Below are 21,176 nucleotides of genomic sequence, written 5' to 3'. Positions count from 1 at the left end.
AAACAGCATTAAACAGCCTTCTCTAACTAACCTTTTCTTTTGCTCTGTGTTTAGCGTTTAAGCTACGAGGAAAGAATGGCTCGCAGGTTACTTGGACCAGAAAATGCTGCATCTGTGTTTGAACCTCAGAGTGAAGAAAATGTACAGGATGCACAAGTAAGGTTTTTTTTTTTTTTTTTTAAAAATTGTTCATAGTCCAGAACATAAATTGGGATTTGCAAAAATAAAATAGGACTGGGGGTTGGTATCATAACTGATAATAGTCATATTTGTTCCTACTGTCATCCATACAACCTAGCAGAATTTTTTTCTGAACAACAGTCAAGGGATGGATATTAGGATTCTTCATATGAGGAATAAAGATACATTACGTTGCCCAAGACAAGACATGGATTAAGTCAGCATTTCCCAACCTTGGGCCTCCAGCTGCCTCCAGCTCCCATAATCCTCAGATAGCAAGACCAGTGGTCAGGGATGATGGGAATTGTAGTTCGAAAACAGCTGGAGGCCCAAGGTTGGGAAACACTAGATTAAGTAACACTTGTGTCCTCCCTCCATTGTTTCCCATGTTACCATGGTAACATAAGGATAAGACCACTTCACAATTGGCCCATCATGGGTCACTGCAATATGCATAATAAATGCATATTCATAATAATAAAGACATGTGCAGGTTAAATGTAGGAAAGGAGGAGTACTTGAAGCCATCTGCGGGTTCCCATGCTGTCATGACCCGCACCATGAGATGATTATTTCAGCTGACACATATAGTTGAGTTGTATAATGGCTAGCACATCTACCTTGCTTCTAGAATTTGCACCGGATAGTGATCCAACAAAGCTGTCAGACCTCTTGTCTTTCACCATGAGGTGATTTCTCTCCCACACCAAATTCTTGTGACTCAAACATAATTATAAAATAAATCCCACGTGTTGCTGTATGTAATAGTACAGCAAAATTATGATCTAGTTCACTGTGGCAGATGCTCATAGTGTATTGCTGCTCAGATGTGGCCACAGTGGCGTTCTGTAGCCAACAGGACACAGGAAGTAGTGGACTGATAGGAAGAGAGCCAAGGAAGTTGTAGGAGTGATGCAGAACACAGCATGCAGAAGGATGATGGAGAGCAGAATGGGCTGCACTGTATCACTGAGCATCCTAAGTGCAGATTCTTCCCTTTTTCAATGGAACAATTGAGCCAGGAAATGCACTATACTAGATGTTTTCCTTACCAAGACAATACTTATCAATTTGCATCTCCAATTTCCACTTCAAGATCACCTTTTGATTTTTTCTTCCACTCCTTTCTGCTGCAGTATCCACCTGCTCCCTAACACTTTTCATTATTCCAACTCCCTTAAAAGTGTTTTCAGCCCTCTTCTATCTCCTTGCAGCTGTTCAACTCTTCAAGTTTTTATCTCTCTGTCTTCTCAACTTTCTGACTGATTTCCCTTCTTGGAGTTTAATGGTGTTGAAAGGCTGTAGGAGAGTCTCTGTTACCACCTCACTAGTCATAGTGTTATTGAACCTCAGTTATAATTGTTTGAAAATCCTTATATCTCTCAAAAACCTCTATAAAGTCTCTTAACACTGGACTCTGAAGACAAATTTGCAATGCCAAGTCATTATGTTTATGACAGGTACCCTATTTTGAACATATATAAAAGATATGTCAAAGAAAAACTTTTCAACACAAGGAGGAGAGTTTTAGTTAAGTGTCTATTTCTCCTTTAATTTCTAGGTTGCTAGGGGAACCTTTAACCTACAGTATCCCACTGTACAAAATTCTCTGAGCAAAACATCCCCTTGTACTTTTAACCTGCCTGTGAGCTTTTGACTCTCCCATGCACAAGAGAGTTTAAAGTGAAAAGGACCATTTTATAAACATCAGTTCGAAATAGCTAGAAGTCCTATTTCTTCACTATGTAAAATATTGTCAGATATCTTCTGAAAATGCTAGCCGATAGCTCATTGGTGTAGCAAAATAAAAATACCCATGTTAGATAGTTCATGAGCTTACTCTGGTGTAAAGGTTCTCTTGACTGCTAAACCAGTGTTCCAAAATGCAACTATCAGATGTGAAGAACTTGACACAGTGTTAATATCGTACTGTGATGGATATACAAATACGTAGAACTGTTAGTGCTGCACTTCCTATAATTAACTGTCCTCATTGCTAAAATGGCAAGAATACCACTGTGCCTGAATTATACCTTGTATTGAATTCAATTACATCTGTTCTTTAAAATGCTAAGATGAGTTGTGTTAGTGAGGGAAAAATAAAATAAAATCCCAGTTGCTCTCATAAAGCCTGTGTGATTTGGTTCTAGCGCTGTGACCTAACAGGGAAAATATTTTCCAGCTTAAGATGTGCTGATTGCCATTGGTACCCTTTTATGAGTGTGCACAACAGTGTGCTCTTGCCAATACTTGACTGCTATTCCTAGTCAGCTGAAGGACACTGTGTCCCTAGCTCTCATTTCAGATACTCCAGTGGGATAATAGCCCCCCCCACCCCACCCCACAACAAAGGTGACATGTTTGCCAAAATAGTTTGGACCAATGGAAAGAATTGTGTCATTCCTCTTGCGCATGACTCTGGCTCACATTTGTGACTGCTGATTACGATGACTTTAGGAGATCAATTTCTTTTATAGTCTGCATTAGAAAGTGCTTGTGATTTTAAATGAGCAGTTTGTTTCTCCAGAAAAATTTAAGCTGTAGGATGTTCAGTTGAGAGTCCATCATACGTGTTCATGATTAAAGCAGTGATCATTACCTCTTTTGATTTTTGCAGCAGCAGAACTTGGAAAGCACACGACTGCACGTTCCTTCAGCACAAGCAAGGTACATATTATGTGCACATTAACCTGCAAGGTGTATGCTAATGACACGAGATCTGATCCAAACTGCATACACTGGTTGTGTGAGCTGTTACCGATAGTGGCCCTAGAGCAAGAGTAGCCAGCATAGTGCCCTTTGGATGTTCTTGGACTACAGCTCCCATCAGACCCAGCTAGCATGGCCAATAAAAAGGGATGATGGGAGCTGTAGTTGAGCAACATCTGAAGAGCACCACATTGGCTACCTTTCCCCATGGTTTGAGAGCCTTGGGCAAGAGAGTCGTTTGGAGTCCCTTAAAGGTGTGAAAGCAAGTCAGGCATCCACATCATCTGGTCCAGCTGCTTGCCACATGTGGAAGGTCTGAAGTGGGAAGCCTGCTCATAATCATATGAAGTTGAATACCCAATGGGGACAGAGTTTTTAAATCATACACTTCAGCGCATATGATTGATTCTAAGTTCGGGAAAACAATGTAGTTCAGTCTTCCTGTAAGGGGAAACTGTGTAAGGCACAAGATACCACATTAAATGCCATGAGGCCAAAGATGGGAGTCATCCTATGAAATATGCATGAGTTGTTCTCTTCAACAGTCCTAGATAGTTTATTGCCATAATGAAACTGCAAAACTAGAAATATAATTTTGCCTCTTTGGAAACTATTCTCACCAGGCTATCGTGCAATGGAACTATTAGCACATACTTACTGTGGGTGTGTAGGGGGAGAAAGATTATTATAGGAATACTTTATTGCCTTGTTGATGTGCCCTTTTAGGAGCAGGCCATCTTCAAGAGGGGAGAGGAATGAGCAAGGGTCAATCCAGGAGAAATTTTTTCAACCACGTTTTGTACAAGTGCCTGAAGACATAACAGTTGAAGAAGGAAGATTTTGCAGGATTGATTTCAAGGTAATGTATGATTTCAAGCCACTTTCAACACAGCTGTCCCTCTTAATAGATTTAAGCAGTGCTTTTTTCGGGGGGGGGGGCGCAGGGGTATGCATACCCCTAAACATTTAATGAATCCTTGTACTTTTGTCCATTTACTGTATTTATTTTTCCCGATTTGAACTATAAAATGGTGATTTTCTTGAGTCAAAATGAGAGTACCCCTAAACGTTTTTTTAGAAGGAAAAAAAACCACTGGATTTAAGAATTGCCTTGTTGGACCAGACCATGGTCCATTTTGTTCAGTGTTCTGTTTCCAGCTATGGTCAGTCCCATGGTCCCTAGAAGCTCACAAGTGGGGCACATAGGTAGTATCCTGTTTATGTTTTCCCCAAACCTCTGAAGCTTTGGAGGTATATTGCCTCTGATCATGGAAACAGGATTAAACCTACATCCTCCATGAATTCACCAAATTTCTCTGTAAAAGCCATCTAAGTTGCCGGCCCCCACTGCATCTTCTACTAACATATTCTGAAAGTCAATTATGAAATTCCAGTAAGGGGAATTTAGGGTATGATTGGAAACCTTCCTGGGCTGCCTGATCAGCCACTGCCACAAGGCAAGGCATTTTTAAAGAAACATATTAACACTGTAAAAATGTGGAGCAGTGTATTTTCTGCAAACCGAGTGCATACTGTAGTTTGGTTTGTGCTGTGCCTGGTAATCTTCACAGAAATGAGAGTCTAGGCACAATTTTGCTAGTGTTCTTGTGACCTCCCCCCTGCACTGCCTTTTTTGTGCTTGCATGTTGACAAAATCTGATAATGGGCAGAAAAGTCTGAAGTTTTGCAGGCCACTGAGCATTGCCCCAGTTATCCCTTGTGACCTAGTTTTGTGTCATACAATTTCTTTCACACAGTTAGTGTCACACCACTATGTGTTGTATGTATTTTTATAGCACAGACCCATTTTGTGAATAGAAATCATTCTTCGTCCTGTTTGTGTTATTTTGTTAAGCTATGACATTTATATATGACAATACTAGACTCTTTTGTAGACCATGTGGTATGAACGTAGCTCTGTTTCTGCTTTACAGTCGTACCTTGGAAGTAAAACGGAATCCGTTGCGGAAGTCCGATCAACTTCCAAAACGTTTGAAAACCAAATTGCGGCTTCTGATTGGCTGCAGGAAGCTCCTGCAACCGATCAGAAGCTGCAGAAGCCCCATCGGACGTTCAGGTTCCAAAAGAATGTTTGCAAACCGGAACAATCATTTCTGGGTTTGTGGCGTTCAGGAGCCGAAACGTCCAATTTCTAGGGCATTTGACAACCAAGCTACGTCTGTATATGTTACAAAACTGCAACCCAGAATAACACGTACTAGAAGAAGAAGAAGAAGAGTTTGGATTTGATATCCTGCCTTTCACTCCCTTTAAGGAGTCTCAAAGCGGCTAACATTCTCCTTTCCCTTCCTCCCCCACAACAAACACTCTGTGAGGTGAGTGGGGCTGAGAGACTTCAAGAAGTGTGATTGGCCCAAGGTCACCCAACAGCTGCATGTGGAGGAGCGGAGACGCGAACCCGGTTCCCCAGATTACGAGTCTACCGCTCTTAACCACTACACCACACTGTCACCACACTACACCACAAGTCAGTCACAATGTGTGCAGTGATTCTGCATATATAGAGTATCAAATGAACACACATTGATGTTCCCATGCAGACTTGCCATTTGGCATGAATTAGAGTACCACAATACCTTTATCTGACACTACCCCCTTGGTATCTGTTGTCTTTCCCCTTGTAGGTCAGCGGCCTCCCAACTCCAGATGTGGCATGGTACCTAAACGGAAGATTAGTTCACCCAGATGACTTCCATAAAATGATCGTATCTGAAAAAGGCTTCCACTCATTCATTTTTGAAGTCGTCAGAGTCTATGATGCTGGAACATGGGAGTGTGTGGCTTTCAACCGTGCTGGAGAAGCTTCCTTTACAGTAAAGCTAGATGTCATTGGTATGAGAGAGCTTTGTCTATTTGGAAACAATTTTTTGTTTCTTTACTTCAGCTGGTGCATTCTGTTACGAATATCCTTTCTTTATGTGCTCTTTGATAAGGGCTGTATCTAAAGAAATTTTCAGAATTTTAAATTATTGTGACATAAAGTCATACCTTGTGTGCATGACTTTCTAAAAATGAAATTTCTAAATGTTATCTACAGTGATGGGGTTTCTAATTCCACTGAAAGTGGGAATCCACTACTTAGTCTCAATATATGAGTTTGAGAGCTGTTCTTCTGCTCCTACTCTTTTGGGTACAACACCAAATGAAGATGAAGTGTATAGCCGGCATGGATGCACAGCCATCGATACTGAAATAAATAGGAAGACTAGGTTCATAAGCAGGGCTTCTGGATACGAAGTGAGTTCAGAATGGAACCACTGATGCAAGCATGTGTGTCAAAGATTGCACTGTCCAGGATATATCTTTCATTTGCAGCAAAAGAGGGAAACCCCAAGCAATTGAGGAGGGAAAGCTGGAAGCAAAGGGGTAGAAGAAACTGTTGAATATCCTAAATTTAAAAAATATTAAATGTCAAGTCCTTCAGCAAGGGATTTCAAAATGCAGACTCCTAATTCCTTAATTCTGTTGTATCCACTTTCTTTCTACTTTTCTGTTAGCTTCTGTATTTTTGAAATGACCAGATGAAGGACCTGATAGATTGAAATATGCTGGATTATAAATACATTTGGGATATTAAAAATGGCTTTGTTTTTATTTGCCTTCACTTTTAGTCTGTCATGGCTGTAAGATGTTATCTTTTGTCTTTTTTTTTTATTTTATCCAAACTTCTATCTAGCTCGAGAACATCGGAAAGCCCCAACATTCATCTTTAAACCTCAAAGCACAAGAGTTTATGAGGGGGATTCGGCCAGACTTGAATGCCAAGTGTCTGCTATCCCCCCACCACAAATATACTGGAAGAGAAATAATGAAATGGTACAATTCAATACAGACAGAATCAGGTGGGTATCTGTATCATGATGGGCCTCTCAGCTGTTCAGGAGTCAAGTTGAATCAAATACTGTTGGTGGGTCTAGTTTAATGGTTTATAAACTGATATGTGGTGTTTTTGGGTTCAAGCATTGGGAAAAAGGGAATTGCTGTGATTTTCAGCTTCATCACTCTTCTAGAAAAAAAAGTGTTGTCCAGAAGACTGTATTATAGTCTGCAGTGTGGGAGAGCATTTTTGCTTTAAGCAATCTTGAGCTAGATGTGGACTAGATGTTGAATGTGGAGAAGGGGCCCTCCAAAGTGACTGCATAATGGGAATTTGCAAAATATTAGAAACTGTTAGGACTTGAAAAGCGGGAGGGGATCTGCTAGATGAGGACTTGCTTACATGGCCTGATACTACATTCAGCTCAAGGGCACTGCTGGACAGTATCTATAGCGCCCCCTGGGTATGGTCTGAAGCTAAGTAGGCCTGCCCAGGATCTGGGTGGATGACCACTTGGAAAACACATTCATGCTGCTTTGAGTTCCATGATGGAAGAAAGGCAAAACATAAATATCAGCAAATTTATATATGCAGTTGAATATAGGTCTGTGTCTTAGAAATACCTGGCAATGCTTAACAAGAATGATTTTCATGAAGTATATTAGTCTTAAGGTAGGAGAGGGGACTGTAATCGTCAATTTTTTTGTCATTTTTCTCTTTTCCTAGTATGTTTCATGATACCTCTGGGAAGGTTTGCTTGCTGATCCACAATGTAAATAAGAAAGATGCTGGTTGGTACACAGTATCTGCTGTCAACGAGGCAGGAGTGGCAACATGCCATGCCAGATTGGACGTGGCTAGTAAGTACTTCTTCATTTTTTCTTCTACATGTTAATGTTGATGCTCTACACCCCCCCCCCCCAAATAGGCCTGCACAGTTAGGTGAACTCAGGCCAATTGAAATGAGCATGTTGTAGTTAGGCCTAACTTTGCATACAGGGATGCGGATGGCGCTGTGGGTAAAACCTCAGCGCCTAGGACTTGCCAATCGCATGGTCGGCGATTCGAATCCCTGCGGTGGGGTGCGCTCTCGTCATTCGGTCCCAGCGCCTGCCAACCTAGCAGTTCGAAAGCACCCCCAGGTGCAAGTAGATAAATAGGGACCGCTTACCAGCGGGAAGGTAAACGGTGTTCCGTGTGCTGTGCTGGCTTGCCAGATGCAGCTTGTCATGCTGGCCACGTGACCCGGAAGTGTCTGAGGACAGCGCTGGCTCCCGGCCTATAGAGTGAGATGAGCGCACAACCCTAGAGTCAAGACTGGCCCATACAGGCAGGGGTACCTTTACCTTTTTTAACTTTGCATACAGTTGGACTGAAGATGTGAAAGATGGAAGGTATTGATGCACCGAGTATATGAACATGTCTAATTGGCATGATTGCCTAAACTCACTTTATGTGTCTTGCATGTAGTACAGATGATCTTCCCTTCTGATGTAGCAAGCTGAAATGTGGCAACTTACTTGATTGGACTGTATCCCACTTTTCTCTCTCCCACTTTTTAAACAAAGTAATCTGAATTATTTCTCTTTGCTTTCTTAAATCTGTTTCAGCTCACACATACAAGCCAGTTCCAAACCCCAAACCACTGAAGGTTCGACCAACTTTTAGCAAATACTTGGCACTCAATGGTAAAGGTCTAGATGTGAAACAGGCTTTCTTCCCGGATGAAGGAGAGTTTCAGCGTATGGCAGCACAGTCTGGACTCTATGAGAGCGATGAACTTTAACTGGCAACAGGGAAGAAACTTTCACTCCTGCAACAGACGTTTATGAACAGCACATGCAATTAAGGGGTTATTGAGCTGATAAGCAAACATACCTAATATATTTTTATTTATTATTTAACTCCTGCTCTTAGTTCTGCTGTTGTGATTATACTAAGTCTGATTTTTATAAATGTGTGTGACTGTAGCAAGAAGGAGATCCAAATGTTTGTATTTTTAATTTTAAAGGCCAAGAAACAAGGCCAGTGGATGATCATGAAAGTGTAGATGGTTTGAATGCATCTAGATTCAGTCACAATATTTTTATTTGTACTGCTTTGTTAATACCATGCCCCATAGTATTATAATTTTCTGCTGCCTGGCTATTAAACATAACTTGAGTGCTTTTAATGAAAGTTTTATGTCTGATGCAAATAAAATTTTAAATATAAGACTTGTCATGTGCTTTATCCTTATACGTTTTGTGAGTTGTTGTTGTTGTTTTATTATTATGTGAGCTTTGGGTAATTCTCTATTACAGAAATTCTCAACAAAATTGTCATAAACAGTACTTGACTAAAGAAAATTGTCATTAGTATTTGGGTTAAAGCCAGACAAAGAAGAGAGTATAAAAATAAATCTGAAGGAACTGCACAACTACCGTCAGGCCATAAACAGTACAGTATGTTGAATATTTATTTAATTTGTATTCTGCATTTCCAAAAGCGCACAGGCTGGCAAATATCAAAATGTGAAACAGTGCAATTTAAAATAAAATAGAAGGAACATAAAAATAACATAATATTTAAGATAAAGTAATATTTAAGATAAAATAATGATATAATAATATATTAAAAACATTTAAAAATTCAGCATTGCACATTCCATTTGCTCTTATGAACCAATATTTTGATGCTACATTTTGGGGTATGTTGGCTGGTTTCACTGGCCTGGTTTTGCTGCAGTGCCATGCTGGGCTAAGCCATGGTTTGGCTTAGCATGTCCAAACCTGGGCTCATATTCTCCCTGGGGAAGAGCAAAGTTGCCATGCTCTCCTCTCTGGGTGCTCATGGATTTTAAGAATTAGTCCGCTGGGTAGCAGAACTTCAGACATAAGGAAAGTAAATGATGGAAGAGTTTTCAACTCCCCCAGGGTGCTTTTTGAGAACCCCACTAGCTTCCCTTAAAAATGCTAAAATAGTTAACTAAAGTGCTGGATTCACTGTAATTAATGAGTTTTGACAGACTGAAGTAAAGTCAGCTTCCTGCAGATTGTGAAAGCAAAGTGTAGGTGATTTAAAACCCTTGCATTCAGGCTATAATAATTAATAACTTGCAAGACCTTGAATGTACTGTTGCATGACACCTTCAGTCTCCAAGCTGTTGGGTTCCGGATGCTCATCCTTTTGGAAATGAGGCCCAGCAGAGACTGTGGTCTCTTTATGACATATGGTTTATTTACACAAAAACAACCCGAGCCTATGATGGAGGGGTTCACAGCACTCGAAGAGGGTCTTGCTTCACCCATAGGTGCAGATTTGGATTCAAACAGACATCAAACATCCTGGACTTATCCTCTCTCCAGCTTGCTACCTTTACCAGACTGCAACCTTTTCCCTCCAGCTCACATCCAAGCCAACTCTTAAAGACTCTACTTCAGACTCTGGCTTTGTCTTCTAACTAACTCCCATTTGCCATTTGGCACAGAGCAGCCTCTCTTTGGCATTCCTAATGGCTCATCAGCTTCCTTTTGTTCTGGCTTATATTTTAACATACTGGACCCAGGAATTTGGGGGAATTTGGTACCCACAAACTCCTAATGCTACAAATACCATGAGCTTTCAGAACCTTTTTTATTTTATGGATTGTGTGACGTGGTTTGTAAGAAACACTTGAAGTAGCATCATTCTGGCTACTCCCTAGGCTGAGCTGCTCTTAAATCCCCCTTCCGTGTGCTGAGTCATAGGTTCCTTGGAGTGGAATATTTAACCATTAACATGAATAATAGGAATTTTTTTGTGAGATACACAGGCTGAGACTTTTAGGACTTTTCTCAAAGGCAACCATTTCATAATTGGGCCCTAGCAACATGGTTTTCGTAGCTCCATTCCATCTCTGCCCTCCCTCCATTGGTCAGCAGTCTGCCCATGGAGCCTATCCATAGGCAGTGTTGGGGTTCTTTTTGCTCCATTTTGGTCTCCTCACTCCTTTTTCTGTAGGGGTGGAAGACACAGCAGCTGCACTGAATTCTTTAGTTGCTCCATTGATGTCCACAGACAGGTCTCTTCTGGGCCTGGAGGCAATGAAAACCATCTTGTGTGAACCAAGAAGTGACATGCAGGAAATGAGATGCTGCTTTCTGCATTTTTTATATACAGTATTTCTCTGTTCCCATCAAGAGTCTCTCAACATTCTATGCCACTGAATTAATGGGATGAGTTGGTTTGTTCCTGGTGGGGTGGAGGTAAGGAATCCACACAGGTTTTTTCTGCCAATTTTTTTGTACTTACCAGTATTTATACCTTGGGGTTAGTCTGTACCTGCCGTATTTCTCAGTATTCCGTGTGTTGGGTGTGGTTTTGGCTGCATAAGCATGAGCACAGGAAGACTCAATATAGAATATAGATAATAATTTATCATATATTGTATATTACATGGCATACAACATAATCATAACACTATATAATCCATGAAAACACAAAGTACAATTCTAAAATTCTTTTGCAACCAATGCTTAAAGCAAAATAAGCCTGGCGAAAAGCATAAAAAGCTATACATTAAAACTAGCGACAATAAAGATCGGTGTTACACATTAAAAGCCCAACCATCTAAAAATTTACATTATACTGTGTGTTTTTAGTTTTAAAAGTGTAAAGTGGGATTATACATCCGATAAATAATGTATGACAATTCAAAAATAGTGAAAAAGTTCATGCAGGTTCTGTGTGCACCTGTTTAGTATCAGGGTGCCTCATAGTCATTGTGTTTGTGTGTCTAACTAGAGCATCTTTGAAGCACAGAAGCAATGTGCTGGAAAAAGTGGAGTGACAAAATGGATATGCTGTCCAGTGACTTTGTTCCACACAAATTCATATAGGCAAGAGAAATATGCTTTGGGTTTCTATAGGGCAGATTTCCACATTTTAAAAATCTGTCATTGCAGATTGGGCCAACTAAACTCAGGAATCCAGGTGCATGAAGAAATATCTGACATGAGGTTGGAAACTAGTTTCAGACTTCATGGGTATGCAAAACCCTGATGGAAAATGGCAATTGTAGTAGGATGCTGTGACTCAGATATGTATTTCTGATTTATGACTGCTCACAGGGATGCTTGGGACATTCCATCTGGAGATATTTTCAAACACCTAATCCTTTCCCACCTGATCTTACTTATGAACTTGCTCTATTAAAGTTATTTGTGTCTTCAGTAAGAAGTGGTTTCTGAATATTTAAAAACCCAAAATTACAGAGAGAAGACAGGAATCAGCAAGAAAGCAGATGATGCATATTATTATTTATAAAGATAATACTATAATATTTTAGAGCTCAATGGCATGATTTGAAACATCCACATCAATTAACCTCCCAATATTACTGGCAGAATGAAGCTCTTCCAAATTCAGAACTTTCCAGACAGGCTAATTAAACATAGTATGCCTTCAAATAATAGTTGCTGGGAATCACAAGTGTGGAATGTGTTGTTGCGTTCATGTCTTACTTTGTGACCTTCTCACAGAGATATTGTTGGCCACTATGAGAACAGGATGCTGGACAATGAAAGGGTTTTCAACCCATAAGAAGATCCAGCAGACCTCTTTTTATACAGTATTATTAAAGCAGGCTTGGGCTTCTGTAATTTTATATTGAGAAGAGGGGATTTTGGCAGGTGGAGCTGCTGGTTTTAGATGTGACCAGCTCCACTTTGTAAATCCACACAATTCCCAAGGCTGTAACCTTAATTTATGCCTTCTTCCTCGAAGGAGTCCCATTCAGCAACATGAGGCTGGATTCCGAGCACCTGATATGCAAAAAGGTAGAAGGAGCCTCCGCCACCTGTGCACTTGGCGAGCTATCCTAACTGCAAAATGAAGTTTATACCGAATGTTATATTTGAGAGCCAATGCGGCCCTGGTAAAAAACAGTGTTGAAATCCCCACTTGGGCATGAAGCTCACTGGGTGATCTTGAGCCAGTCACTAACCTACCTCACAGGGTTGTCGTGTGGATTAAATGGGGAGGGGGGAGCAATCCAGTCACAGAGCAATCCCGCTCAGAAATATGCGTCATATTTTTCCATGGGCTTACTCTTACTCTCAGGTAAACCATACAGGGTGGCAGGCTTATTTCCCCACGGGAGTGATGGGTTAAGGGGGTAGCATTAGTATGTATGCGTCCCCAGCTGTAATCCATCTTTGTGGGGCGGAACTTGTTGTGGGAGCCGGCCTGCCCGACGGGGCACCTTGGCGGGGTAAACCGAAGGCGCGTCCCGTGGGGCGAAGCAGCCTCTACCCCGCCAGGGCTGCCGGCGGCGGCCCGTTCGTTACTTCGAACCCGGCGCGGGGCGGGGGCGAGGGCGAGGCAAGCGCCCCGCGCAGGGAAGCGGCTCCTCTTCTCCCTCCCTAGAGTCGCCATGGCTGTGTCCACCCAGGACTCGTCCGTCCTAGAGCGGCGAAGCAGTTTCGGTGAGTAGTAATGGCTGCTGGGGCGGAAAGCGCAACTGTCGGGGAGAGGGCCGAACTAGGCCTCTGGTCGCTGGCTCAGCGCCTTGGCTGGTGTCTCCCTACATTGCCTCTAGTCAGGGCCACAGCCCGCCCAGTCTTTAGCTTCAGGGCGACAGTGCCATTCCCACTACTTCCTATTCCCTGCCGAATGATAATACAGTACAGTACTTATTCTTCTTATGATGGAAGGCTTGGAAGAGGGAGGAGGAGACGCCTCCCAAGCTAGGCCTGAGGACCTGGAGTAAAAATAAAAATAAACCAGAAATGCCGCTGCTGTTCAAACGTAGATACCACTTCGACGACGCCAACCCCAAACTATTTCCCCCCAGTCCCATTGCTGGCAACGTGGCTTGACAAGGTGTCCGCATATCCTCCATCCCCACACAATCAAATTCATACATTTTGTATGAGGAGCTTAAGGAAACAAGTACTGTACGTAGAGACTAGTTGGATTACACCAAATAGCATTTGGTTCCTAGCAGGAATAGCCAGGCAGATGCTACTGGCAATTCAGAAGCAGGGCATGCAGGCGCTCCTGTTTAACTCAGTGAGGCTTTCTCCTGGGAAAGTGCAGCTAGGCTTGCCATGCATTTTAAAGTACATGATTCCCCTCAAATAATTCTGGGAACTGTAGTTTGTTAAGGGTGCTAGGCACTGCATCTCTGCGCAAGGTAAACTACAGTTTCTAGGATTCGGGGGGGGGGGGTATTTTAAATGTATGGCACATAGATAGCCTTACTTGAATTCAGCGCTATCAGAAGCTAGTTGACACATTTAAGTTTACATCTGTCTTTTACCACAGTCTACAGATAATTGAATATTTATTTTTCTTGCAACGTAGAAGCGTGCTTTTGTTTGGTTAGGTTTGATCATTCATACCGCAAACTTTAAATTAGTTTTTGACATTTTCTTTGTGTTCTTTCTGAAAACTTCATATTTTATAGGGAGTATTAAACCTCGACTGACTCATAGCAGAGAACTTGAAATGAGAACTACCTTTCAAGAGCTACTGATTTACATAATTTTCCTTACAGATCTATGTATATGTAAGTCCATGGGGAAAAGGGGATTGTTGACATGCAAATGCTGCTCTCCCCCTCCCCCCAAAAAACATTTCATGAGGTGCAAATAATGAATTACTTGGTTTGCAAGCCTATGCAACTTGAAAATGGTATAAATGTAGGGTGGGGTGGGGAACCTTAGGCCCGGGAGCTGAAGTGGCTCCTCAAAGCTTCTCTACCCAGCCCTGGGAACTCTGTCCAGACTACAGTCCTCACTGGATGAGTTTCACAACCTACTTGAACTGTTCTTGAACTGTGTCTTTTAAGTGTGATAATGCCTCTTGTTTGCCTAGGACGATGATGGAACTGTGGATATGAGTGGTGGTGGTATAGAAACCTCTATTGTGTAGCTGGAATGTAGCCTATTGTACAACATCACATCTGTTGCTCTGCCCCTATTTGTTTTTGGTCCAACCTAACACTGACATTTGACCCCTGGATGGTTGCCCATAGCCTAACTCATAAACATGCAAAATAACCCTCCTGCTGAGGGGATGCTAATCAAATTTGCAGATGATACCAAACTGGGAGGGGTAGCCAACCCTGCTGAGGACAGAACCAGGATTCAATATGAGCTTAAAAGATTGGAGAACAGGGCCAAAACTAACAAAATGAAGTTCCCTAGAGACAAATGTAAGGTTCCACCTGTACACTTAGGCAGGAATAGCCAGCTGCACAAATAGAAGATGGGGGACACCTGGCTTCCCAGTAGTACATGTGAAAAGGATACAGTGGTACCTCGGGTTACAGACGCTTCAGATTACATATGCTTCAGGTTACAGACTCCGCTAACCCAGAAATATTACCTCGGGTTAGAACTTTGCTTCAGGATAAGAACAGAAATCATGCTCCGTCGGCACAGCAGCAGCAGGAAGCCCCATTAGCTAAAGTGGTGCTTCAGGTTAAGAACTGTTTCAGGTTCTTAACCCGAGGTACCACTGTATAGAGATCTAGTAGACCAGAAGCTTAACATGAGTCGATAGTGTGATACAGCAACAGAACATCACTAGTGCTATTCTAGGCTGCATCAGCAGAAGTATAGTGTCCCTATCAAGGAAAAAAATAGTCCTGCTCTATTCTGCCTTTGTCAGACCATACCTGGAGTACAGTGGTACCTCAAGTTACAAACACCTCAGGTTACAAACGCTTCAGGTTACAAATTTCGCTAACAAATTCCAAGGAAGAGTTACCTTGAGTTGAGAACTTTGCCCCAGGATGAGAATGGAAATCATGTGCCGGCGGCGCAGCAGCAGCAAGAGGCCCCATTAGTGAAAGGACGCCTCTAGTTAAGAACAGTTTCAGGTTAAGAACGGACCTCCAGAACAAGTTAAGTTCATAACTAGAGGTACCACTGTACTGTGTCCAGTTCTGGGCACCACAATCTAAGATGGATATTGACAAGCTGGAGTATATGCAGAGGAGGGTCACCAAGATGAACAAGGGTCTGGAAACTAAGTCTTGTGAGGAACAGTTAAGGGAACTGGGTATGTTTAGCCTGGTAAAGAGGAGACTTAGAGGAGATATGTATCTTCAAGTATCTAAAGGGTGTCACATGGAGGATGGAGCAAGCTTGTTTTCTCCTGCTCCAGAGACCAGGACCCGAACCAAGGGATTGAAGTTACAAGAGGAGATTCCAACTAAACACCAGGAATAACTTCCTGATAGGAGGAGCTGTTCGACTGTGGAACAGACACCCTTGGAAGGCGGTGGACTCTCCTTCCCTGGAGTTTTTTAAGCAGAGCTAGGATAACCATCTATCATGTATGATCTAGTTGAGATTCCTGCATTGTAGGGGGTTGGACTAGATGACCCTTGGGGTCCCTTTCAACTCTACAATTCATGATTCTCTGTAGAACACTGCATTGCAAAAGCTGCATATTTTCCATATACTGTATTTTTCTGTGTATTAGATGAGGGTTTTTTAACTCAAAAATTATGTAAAAAACCTGAGGTCGGCCTATACACGGATAGTGGCATGGGGGGGGGGAGCTGCGCACTGCCAGCCAGCTGGGGGGGGTGCAACTCTCCTTCATGCCGCTGTGGGAGGAGAGCGTTTCCTGCAGCAGCGTGGAAGGGAAGCTGTGCACCTGCCAGCCATCTGGTTGGTGGACACACAACTCTCCCCCATGCTGCTGCGGAGGCGCGCGCTCTAGGGAGCGTTCCACAGCAGCTGGGGGAACTGCGCAGCCAGCTGGTTGGCGGGTCTGTGCTCTAGGGAGCATTTCCGCCCACAGTGGCGTGGGGGGAGTAGCTACCCACTTTGCCAACCCCCAGCAACTGCGTGTAATTCCCCCTTAAAAATGCTCAACAAGTTTGGGCCACTCCCCCCATTTTCTTTAAATTTAGTCCCCCAAAATAGTCTTATACATGGAGGCGTCTTATACACAGAAAAATACAGTAACTAAGGTGATAACTGCCTATTTGATCTTTCTATTACTATTACTATTACGACTCCAGTATTTTTGTTTTGGTGTCCTGCTAATAAACATTAGGTGTTTGATGTTTGCTAATTTGAGTGTCTTCCCATTTCTCTTTGTTGCTTAGGATTTTATCCTGATTTCTTTCTTTTTAGTGACATTTGGAATGGTGAGCACAGATATGTATTATCTGAACAAAGTTATGGCAGATCTCTTTCTAGAAACCCCTCTGTCAGATACAGATCGTACAGACTTCAAGTCTATGAGCAGCATTGCTGACTTTTGGCAGGTAAAGGTTGTTGTTTTTTAAATGAGAAAAACATAACTTGTGAATAATAATAATAATAATAAACCTGATTTTTGGCACAGAACTATGTTAGTGTAGACACATGGTTTCTGTAATCTGCTACTGTCCTATCACCACTAGACTGTTTCACACTAAAAAGTTAAGGGTAGGTTTGGGTACCCTCAGAAACCTGCCTGGGAAAGAGTTTGGGGAAAATACATCAAGAGATATGTAGTGGTAAAGTTGGGGACTTGACTTTTTAATTTTTTTGGCATTAAGTCCTGCCAGGTAGTAGAACTTAAATGACTTACTTACTCTACTTTTTATCTTGCTGTCATCACAATTTGTTGCTATCTGGGATTAACACCATATTTTACCTTGGCGCAGTGATAATCAATTTTGGATTACTTTATATTTATGTAGTACTTTTCCTAAGTGTTCCAAGCACTTAGTGTGCACAAATGTATACTATGTTAGTAATCCTTACAACAGCCCTGTACAGTGGTACCTCTGGTTGGTTACGAACTTAATTCGTTCCGGAGGTGCGCTCTTAAGCTGAAACCGTTCTTATCCTGAGGTGTGCTTTCGCTAATGGGGCCTCCTGCTGTGCACATGTGCTAAAGATGCGTGATTTCCGTTCACATCCTGGGGCAAAGTTCACAACCAGGAGCAGCTACTTCCGGGTTAGCGGAGCTTGTAACCTGAAGCGTTCGTAACCAGAGGTATCACTGTAATATACAACCTTGTGATATGTTGTATGCAAATGGGGTGACTACATGGGAAGAGGTGTTCAAACCTTACACCTGCTTTTTGGATAGCTGCCACATGCTCATTTATTATTATTATTATTATTTATTAAATTTATATGCTGCCCTGTACCTTCAAGGCAGTTTACAACATAAAATTACAATAAAAAATTACATAATAATAATAATAATAATAATGACAACCCAATAATCCCCCCTTCCACAACACATTTAAAGGGCATTAGATGTCAATTAGCCAAAGGCCTAGTTAAAGAGGAACGCTTTTTCCTGGCATGTAAAGGTGTATAATGAAGGCGCCAGCCAAACCTCCTTGGGGAGAGTATTCCACAAATGGAGAGACACTGTGGAAAAGGTCCATTATCATGTTGTCACCCTCCAGACCTCTTGTGGAGGAGGCACACAAAGAAGGGCCCAAGACGAAATGTGTGGACCGAGAACTCCCAGAAGTGCAAGCTGGATTTAGAAGAGGCAGAGGAACCAGAGACCAAATTGCAAACATGCGCTGGATTATGGAGAAAGCTAGAGAGTTCCAGAAAGACATCTACTTCTGCTTCATTGACTATGCAAAAGCCTTTGACTGTGTCGACCACAGCAAACTATGGCAAGTTCTTAAAGAAATGGGAGTGCCTGATCACCTCATCTGTCTCCTGAGAAATCTCTATGTGGGACAAGAAGCTACAGTTAGAACTGGATATGGAACAACTGATTGGTTCAAAATTGGGAAAGGAGGACGACAAGGCTGTATTTTGTCTCCCTGCTTATTTAACTTATATGCAGAATTCATCATGCGAAAGGCTGGGCTGGATGAATCCCTAGCCGGAATTAAGATTGCTGGAAGAAATATCAACAACCTCAGATATGCAGATGACACAACCTTGATGGCAGAAAGTGAGGAGGAATTAAAGAACCTTTTATTGAGGGTGAAAGAGGAGAGCACAAAATATGGTCTGAAGCTCAACATCAAAAAAACGAAGATCATGGCCACTGGTCCCATCACCTCCTGGCAAATAGAAGGGGAAGAAATGGAGGCAGTGAGAGATTTTACTTTCTTGGGCTCCATGATCACTGCAGATGGTGACAGCAGCCATGAAATTAAGAGACGCCTGCTTCTTGGGAGGAAAGCAATGACAAACCTAGACAGCATTTTAAAAAGTAGAGACATCACCTTGCCAACAAAGGTCCGTATAGTAAAAGCTATGGTTTTCCCAGTAGTGATGTATGGAAGTGAGAGCTGGACCATAAAGAAGGCTGATCGCCGAAGAATTGACGGTTTTGAATTATGGTGCTGGAGGAGACTCTTGAGAGTCCCATGGACTGCAAGAAGATCAAACGCATCCATTCTTAAGGAAATCAGCCCTGAGTGCTCACTGGAAGGACAGATCCTGAAGCTGAGGCTCCAATACTTTGGCCACCTCATGAGAAGAGAAGACTCCCTGGAAAAGACCCTGATGCTGGGAAAGATGGAGGGCACAAGGAGAAGGGGATGACAGAGGATGAGATGGTTAGACAGTGTTCTCGAAGCTACAAACATGAGTCTGACCAAACTGCGGGTGGCAGTGGAAGACAGGAGTGCCTGGCGTGCTTTGGTCCATGGGGTCACGAAGAGTCGGACACGACTGAACGACTAAACAACAACAACAAAGACGAAATGATTTCAGGGTCTTGGTAGGTTCATATGGCGAGAGGTGGTCCTTGAGTTATTGCGGACCTGAGCCATTTAAGGTTTTATAGGTCTAAACCAGCACTTTAAATTAGGCCCGGTAACTAATTGGTAATCAGTTCAGTCAGACCAGGATTGCTGTAATATGCTCAAACTGTTTTGCCCCAATAAGCAGCCTGGCCGCTGAAGTTTTTGAACCGTCTTCAGAGGCAGCTCTACATATAATGTGCTGCTCCATCCTTATGAACTTACCTAACCTAGAGGTTACCAGAGCATAGACAACAGTAGTTAAGCTGTCCCTGTCGGGATAAGGGCACAGCTGAGGCACCAGCTGAAGCTGATGTCACGTGATAAAGTGCTTTACAACAGCCTTCACCTGAGGTCTGTAATGCTTATGTCTGGTGCTGAGATGAATCTGGTGTCATTAATTTCTGTGAAGAAAGATGCCATTTAAGTAATCAGTAATATGTTATTGTTTCACAGTTTGTTATAGTTTAGAGTTTACTGTAGATAACAAAAAGATGCTGAACACAACCCAACAGCTGCTGTGCAAATGCAGGGCCTCTGGTTTTACATAAATCTATGCATGAACAGAAGGGAACGCAGGTGGCGCTGTGGGTTAAACCACAGAGCCTAGGACTTGCCGATCAGAAGGTCGGCGGTTCGAATCCCCATGACAGGGTGAGCTCCCATTGCTTGGTCCCTGCTCCTGCCAACCTAGCAGTTCGAAAGCACATCAAAGTGCAAGTAGATAAATAGGTACCGCTCCAGTGGGAAGGTAAACTGTGTTTCCGTGCACTGCTCTGGTACGCCAGAAGCGGCTTAGTCATGCTGGCCACATGACCCAGAAGCTGTATGCCGGCTCTCTCGGCCAATATAGTGAGATGAGTGCCGCAACCCCAGAGTCGGTCACAACTGGACCTAATGGTCAGGGGTCCCTTTATGCACGAACAGAACATTATTGATGTGTTCTGTGTGCATGAGGCACATCCCTTAACAGAAGACATCAAGAGGTGTCTGCATTTATAGTATTTTAGGCCATCACCAGTGTTTTTAGTGGAATTCAGTGTGCCATTATAAAGAATTAATATTGAAGGACCTATGGCCTTGTTTGCGCATTACGTAGAATCATGAGTTGTTTCACTTCCAACAAACCATGATCTGTAGGCAAGATTTGTTATTTGCTTACGTAAAGGGCTGTCCAAGGCATTTTGCAAAGGACAAAGACTCCCCTCCCCAAGCCCTTTACATGTACAGAAGCTGTGTGGAACACTCGGTTCTTGATTTCCAACAGGGAAGAATAACCAGAAGGCTCAGGAGAAATGGTTGGGGCAGCAGGTGCTGCCGCCTGCAGTATTTGCTTTCTGTGATGATTGCCTCATTTTGCCTAACAGTTTGGTTGAACAAAACAAACCTTGACACCTGGTTTCATACATAATAGTAAGCTGAGGATCTTGGTTTATTTCTTCAATGTTCTAGCAAGGAGGAGCAAAGCAGCTCAGATTGGCACATTCACAGTAAACTATTAACTGTGATTGACCAGGATAGGTGAAGTGCTCCTAAACCTCTTAATCTGCCAAGTGAAATCAATTGGTTGTTTTTTATAGTAGTCCAAATAAGATGTAAAAAACAAACAAAATAGATAAACAAACATTTTATAAGGCCATTCTGCCTCCTAGATTCCCAGGTGTAACAATGGGTTTTCAAATAATATTTGATTCCAAGTAAACGAGTTTCAGATGATGAATTTCTTCTGGTAAAAGTTTATTTTCT

The 21,176-nt window shown here is 42.4% G+C and overlaps 2 protein-coding genes and 1 long non-coding RNA gene across 56 annotated transcripts in view; 2 read left to right on the top strand and 1 right to left on the bottom strand.

Annotated features, from left to right (window-relative positions):
- The window catches only part of MYOT (myotilin), a 53,252-nt gene extending 44,311 nt beyond the window's left edge, over positions 1–8,941 (top strand). For 37 of the 50 annotated variants that reach the window (XM_083428837.1, XM_083428850.1, XM_083428834.1 and 34 more), the window contains 7 exons: positions 55–156; positions 2,798–2,847; positions 3,616–3,748; positions 5,535–5,742; positions 6,587–6,752; positions 7,454–7,587; positions 8,338–8,941. In XM_083428837.1, the coding sequence (XP_083284963.1) occupies positions 55–156; positions 2,798–2,847; positions 3,616–3,748; positions 5,535–5,742; positions 6,587–6,752; positions 7,454–7,587; positions 8,338–8,513 (969 nt within the window). In that variant the 3' untranslated portion in view covers positions 8,514–8,941. The remainder of the gene's footprint in view (positions 1–54; positions 157–2,797; positions 2,848–3,615; positions 3,749–5,534; positions 5,743–6,586; positions 6,753–7,453; positions 7,588–8,337) is intronic. The other 13 variants (XM_083428840.1, XM_083428838.1, XM_083428842.1 and 10 more) reach the window with 1 other exon arrangement.
- A 221-nt stretch (positions 8,942–9,162) lies between these two features.
- On the bottom strand, positions 9,163–12,836 carry LOC310672179. Its single transcript, XR_014508454.1, has 2 exons — positions 12,697–12,836; positions 9,163–10,782 (listed from the first exon to the last, which is right to left on the bottom strand). It is a non-coding gene; the product is annotated as an uncharacterized lncRNA (long non-coding RNA).
- Positions 12,837–13,040: 204 nt separating this feature from the next.
- Positions 13,041–21,176, top strand: part of PKD2L2 (polycystin 2 like 2, transient receptor potential cation channel) — a 33,941-nt gene continuing 25,805 nt past the window's right edge. For 3 of the 5 annotated variants that reach the window (XR_014508429.1, XR_014508430.1, XM_083428879.1), the window contains exons 1-3: positions 13,041–13,173; positions 14,157–14,258; positions 16,846–16,979. Coding sequence is in view for 2 of the 5 variants with exons in the window: in XM_083428879.1 (XP_083285005.1) it covers positions 13,122–13,173; positions 14,157–14,258; positions 16,846–16,979 (288 nt within the window). In the remaining 3 variants the exon portion in view is untranslated. Of the gene's footprint in view, positions 13,174–13,260; positions 13,640–14,156; positions 14,259–16,845; positions 16,980–21,176 lie in introns of those variants that run through there. The other 2 variants (XR_014508431.1, XM_083428880.1) reach the window with 2 other exon arrangements.

Source organism: Podarcis tiliguerta (assembly GCF_965153285.1).
Source record: "Podarcis tiliguerta genome assembly, chromosome: 2".
Lineage (NCBI taxonomy): Eukaryota > Metazoa > Chordata > Lepidosauria > Squamata > Lacertidae > Podarcis > Podarcis tiliguerta.
The sequence above is the reverse complement of the archived record's forward strand: the minus strand, read 5'-3'. Positions and strand labels throughout refer to the sequence as shown.